Source organism: Melozone crissalis, unplaced genomic scaffold, assembly GCF_028551555.1.
Source record: "Melozone crissalis strain CALT ecotype California unplaced genomic scaffold, PUWL_Pcris_2 ptg000042l_1, whole genome shotgun sequence".
NCBI classification, from domain to species: Eukaryota; Metazoa; Chordata; class Aves; order Passeriformes; family Passerellidae; genus Melozone; species Melozone crissalis.
This window is the reverse complement of record NW_026535820.1, coordinates 62,106,016-62,111,140: the sequence shown is the minus strand read 5'-3', so window position 1 is coordinate 62,111,140 and position 5,125 is coordinate 62,106,016. Positions and strand designations below refer to the sequence as shown.

At 62.9% G+C, this 5,125-nt stretch overlaps 1 protein-coding gene across 1 annotated transcript; it reads right to left on the bottom strand.

Annotated features, from left to right (window-relative positions):
- Positions 1 to 773: 773 nt before the first annotated feature.
- On the bottom strand, positions 774 to 2,508 carry SOX4 (SRY-box transcription factor 4). The gene has a single exon (XM_054284816.1). It carries the CDS (start codon positions 2,190 to 2,192, stop codon positions 897 to 899), a length of 1,296 nt encoding a protein of 431 aa, XP_054140791.1. The 5' UTR covers positions 2,193 to 2,508; the 3' UTR covers positions 774 to 896.
- Between the last annotated feature and the right edge of the window lie 2,617 nt (positions 2,509 to 5,125).

The window sequence follows — 5,125 nt, the reverse complement described above, 5'->3', positions numbered from 1 at the left end:
CCGATTCGGTCTCTGTTTCAAAAGAAGTTTTCAGTGTTCTTGAAGTTTCAGCCTTATTTTTCTCTCTACATGTTACATGAGGTGACTGAGAAAAGCGCTGCCGCCACCTTATCTGTACGTGCAAATCCATTTCAGTTTATTATTATTTACCCCCACCGTATTTCCAAGACAGCTCTCAAGTGTAAGTCTGGCTCTTCTCCGCTTAACTAGGATCTCAGTCCAGCTCCATCCACCTCCTCCTCCTCCTTCTCCCAGCATTGTTGCCTCTTCTCACCGCAGAAGAAACCGGGACAGGATTCCTCCCCACAAACGTGAACCTTGCAAAGGATTTGGGTGGATTTTCTGTTCTTTTTTTTTTTTCCCCAAGCAGTTCTGATCGCTCTTTCATTGGAAAGGGCGAATGCTCAAGACATCCAGTGCGCGCTCAGCACCACGCATCGCTCCCCCTCCTCTTTATTCGTATAAAATGGGCAATAACAAAGAACCCAGAGGTGTGTGTGGTTTCCCCTCCCTCCCCCTTTCTCTGTCTCTCTTTTCAGGAAATAAAAAAAGGGAAAAGGACAGCGTCTCGCTCCCGCCAGTCTCTCAAAAAGCACCGTCAGGCTCCTCTCTCGGAGGGGGCGTGTGCGGGTCCGTCTGCAGCCGGAGGAAGGGACTGCTGGCCTTTCCGCAAGGAGAGGGCGATCCCGCTCCTTCCCCAAGCTCAAGAAGCAGTCTTTCAACAGCCCCTTCCCAGAAACAAACAAAACACTTCCCCCCCCCCCCTCAAAAAAACCCCCCCAAAACACAAACACCAAACAAAACAGAAAAAGACACAAAAGCGCCCGGCGGGGTGGGCGAGTCCTGCCGACAGCCACGCGCGCCGGTGCCTCCTCCAGCAGGGCCCGGCTCTCGCCTCAGTAAGTGAAGACCAGGTTGGAAATGCTGGACTCCAGCCAGTCCCCCGAGATCATCTCACTTACCTCCGGCGTGCAATAGTCAGGGAACTCAAAGTGCGAGCCCGAGCCGGGCTCGAAGTTAAAATCCAGGTCCCGGTCGAGCACCGAGGAGCTGAAGCTGCCCAGGGACATGCTCTCAAAGCCGGGGCTGGGGTTCAGGTCCAAGAGGTCGTCCTCAAACTCGTCGTCCGACGAAGAGGAGCCGGAGGAGGAAGAGGAGGAGGAGTGGGAGGACGCGGAGGAGGAATTCGCCGTCGAGGGGGCCGGGGAGGAGGCGCGCAAGCTGGTGTAGCTGCGGTGATCCGAGGGCGAGCCGGAGCCGGAGGGAGAGGGGCAGGCGACGCCGCCGCAGTCCCCGTCGGGCCGGCCCGCGCCGCCGCCCCCCTCCTCGTAGAGGCTCAAGGGGTCGCCGGCCTCCGCCGAGCTGCTCAGCGTGGGGCTGCCGGGCACGGCGCCGCCGGGGGAGGCGGAGGCGGCCGCCGCCTGCCCGCTCCCGAAGATGTAGACCCGCTTCAGCTTCTTCTCGGCGAGCGGCTTGCCGGGTCCCGAGGGCGCGCCCGCCGCCCCCCGGGGCTTGTAGAGCGCCTGGTGCTCGGGCGGCAGCAGCGCGGCCGAGGGCTCCCCGGGGAACGGGGCGGCCTTGCCCCCCGCCGCCTTGCCGTGGGGCTTGCCGCCCGCGCCGCCGCCGCCCGCGGGGGAGGGCTTGGAGCCGCCGCCGCCGCCCTTCTTCGGGGCGGGCTTGGCGGGGGCCGCGGGGCCGCCGGAGCCGCCGCCCGCGCTGCCCCCGCCGGCGCCGCCCCCGCCGCCCTTGTCCGCCTTGTCGCCGGGCTTGGCGGAGCTGTTGCCCGACTTCACCTTCTTCCTGGGCCGGTACTTGTAGTCAGGATAGTCCGCCATGTGCTTGAGGCGCAGCCGCTCCGCCTCCCGGATGAAGGGGATCTTGTCGCTGTCCTTGAGCAGCTTCCAGCGCTTGCCCAGGCGCTTGGAGATCTCGGCGTTGTGCATGTCGGGGGACTGCTCCATGATCTTTCGCCGCTCGATCTGTGACCATACCATGAAGGCGTTCATGGGCCGCTTTATGTGCCCGCTGGGTGTCTTGCACCAGCTCGGGTCATCCGCCTTGCCCCCCGTGGAGGCGGTGGAACCCGGCGTGGGGGAGGAGGCGATGCCCAGCTCGATGCCGGCCCCGGAGTCGGAGGTCTCGGCGGCCAGCAGCGCCTCCGTGTTCTCCGCCGTGTTGGTCTGCTGCACCATCGCGGCGGCGGCGGCGGGGGGCTCGCCGGGGCTCAGCGCCGCTCCGGAGCTCAGCGCCGCTCCGGCGCGGGGCAGGGCGCGCAACTTCTCACAACGGCACCGGGACGGCGCAGCCCCCCGCGGCCGCGCCCCCGCTCCCCGCACCACTTGTACTTCCACACCGGCGCCTCGTCCCCGGCGGCGCGGTCCTCTCCCCCTCGAGGCAGCGGCGGCGGCAGCAGCAGGAGCAGCAGGAGCGGCGAGGCCGCCCGCGGTCAGACAAGAGTTTCTGCAAAAGCAGCGCCCCGAGCCGCCCGTCCAAGTTTGCTTTTTTTTTTTTCTTGGGGTGTTGGGCTTTTTTGGGTTGTTTTTTTTTTTTGGAGGGGGGTGTCGGTCTGCTTTTTTTCCTCACCACATCGGGTTTCCCCCCTCCCCGAAGCAGCTGGTCCAGTTCACAAGCGCGTTCCGCCTGCCCGCGGCGTTTCAGGAGAGCGGCACTCCTGCCGCCGAAAGTCTCTCAGCGCTGGGCACGGCCAGCGTGCACCGCCGCGGGGGAGGGGGGAGGCGGCGCGCCCCCGAAGCCCCGAAAATCCCGGCTCCAGGACCCGTGGTGGCGGCGGGGTCGGTGGCCAGGAGTTTGTGCAGGTTGGATTTGGCAGTTGCGAGGTACCGAGCGACAAGGAAACCCCTCGGGATAAGGCAAAAAAATGGAGAAAAAAAATAAAAAATAAAAAAGAAACAAGAAGGCAAAAATAATAATAATTGAAAAAATCGCCGTAAAAAAAGAAAAATAAAAAAGCGCTCGTGCATGAACGAGTGTGTACGTCCCCGGCAGGAAGAGCGGCGAGCCGGGCGCCCAGCTCCGTTCTCCTCCTTTGTCCTCCGCCGACGGCGGTGCCGCTGCTGCTGCTGCTCCGCGCGCGCGGAGCCCCGCGGAGCCGCCGCCGCCCCCCGCGCTCGCCCGCCGGGCGCTGCCCCGCGCCCCCCGCACGCCGCGCTCCGCCGGCCGCAGCTGAGAGCGGACCCCGCGCCCGCCCCGCGCCGCTTTATCCTTTCGCAGCCCGCCCCGCGGCCAATGGCGCGCTGTATCCAACGCCCTCCGCGTGCCAAGCCCCGCCCGCCGCCCCGGGATTGGCGGCCGGCGCGGAGCGGTAATAATGGCCGCGTGCAATGGGAAGCGCCCGCGCTGACCTCATTCCCGGCGGCGGGGCGAACTTTTTAAAAGGGGCAGGAGGGCAGCGCCGCGCGCCGCCCCGCGCCTCGCCGCGCACGTGCCCGCGGCCCCCCGGCCCCCGCCCCCCGGCCCCGCTCCTCCCCCCCCCCCCCCCCGCCGGGGGGGAAAAATCAGGAAATCAGCAAAAATCATCATAATACAAATAATTAAAAAAAAAGAAGAGAGAAAGAAAGGGAGAGCGGGGAATGAAGGCGTCCCGCCCCCGCGCGCGGGGCGGCGAGCGGGGACACCTGCCCGCACAAAGGGCCGGGAGGCCGCTCCCGCCGCCCCGCAGCCGCCGCACGCCCAGCGGGCAGCGCTGTCCGGGGAATGCCGCAGGGCGCCCCGCGCCCGTCCCCACGCCCACACGCGCAGTGTCACGGAGGGGTCGCCGGCCCTGGAGAAGCGCCCGCCAGGCGCGGCCGTCACGCCCCCTCCGCACGGAGCTGGAGCGGAGCGCGCAGGGGTGGGACGGGACCGGCGGCGGGCACCGGGCACGGCGCTGAGTAACCCTGCCGCCCGTCCCGAATTCCCCGGCGCGCAGCGAGGAAGAGGCGCTGCCCTTATCGCGGTTTTACCCTCCGACTCCCCTCCTGCGTTTCGCTGCATGCCGCGGTGCCACCGAGGCGCCCGATCCCGGGAAACGCTGCGGCTGGGGGTCCCGGCCCGGCCCCTCCGGGTCCCCGGAGAGCGGGAGGAGCCGTGGGAGGGAGGGAGGAAGGAGCGGCGCGCAGCCCGCAGGCAGGTACCGGCCCTGGCGGGGAGCTGCTGCCGTGCCCCTGCCGGTCCGCCCCGCCGAGCAGGGCCCCCTGCTCTCCGGGGCTCTTCCCTGGCTCTAAGGTGCTTTCGGGTACCGCTGTTTGGTGTCATTGCCCCTCCCTCTGTCCTGCCACCATCAGTAATGAAGAAAATCAGGGCAGCGAGGTCAGGCGCTGTGCAGCACCCCTGCAGGCCTCGTGGCATCAGCCCCCCCTCCAGTATTCAGGTAAAGGGGGCAGTAAGACCATAAAAACAGTGTCAGTGTTACTTCCCAATGATTCCTCACATCACTTATCAAGCCAGGGACCAGAAAAACTATTAGGCAAAACAGCTGTGAAAATTTTTGTTCTACACACCACCTTTTAAATCAGAAGCAAAATAGTGGTTGGATACAGCTAAAATATTTAAGATAGAGGTCTAAAATAAATTGCATATGTTTGCAAGAAAATTTATTGTAAGATCCTTTAGCAGAGTTTCTAGCTGGATTGAGAACAGGCTTTGGATATTAAGATCTCACACTGGACTTAAAGAACACGGCTGTGAAATGCTGAGAAAAATCCCGAATTCTCAGTAACTCCCTGGGTAGGCCACCTACATTACTGAGACTGCTTACAAAGATACAAATTAAATTATAGCTTTGCTTGCAAAAATAATACATTGGTTCCTCATACAGCCTCTGGATAAAATACTGCTTTCCTCTAGGTTGACGACATCCAGTGACATCAGTGGAGTTTCTCACCTTTACACTTTGTAAGTAGTAAATCACGGTGTATTTTTCCCCTGCAGCCCCAAAGCTACAATCAAGTCTCTTCTACCCTATACCCCTACCATCTAGAGAAATGGAGGCTCACCGTGGATTTGGTGTTAGGAGTAAGCACTGGCTTTTGCTTACACTCTTGGTATTCATGTGCAGCAGCGTGAAAAACTGGGACTGGGAGCAGTCAGTAGCTTCTGGCTGCTCCACCTGTCAGCACGGTATCCA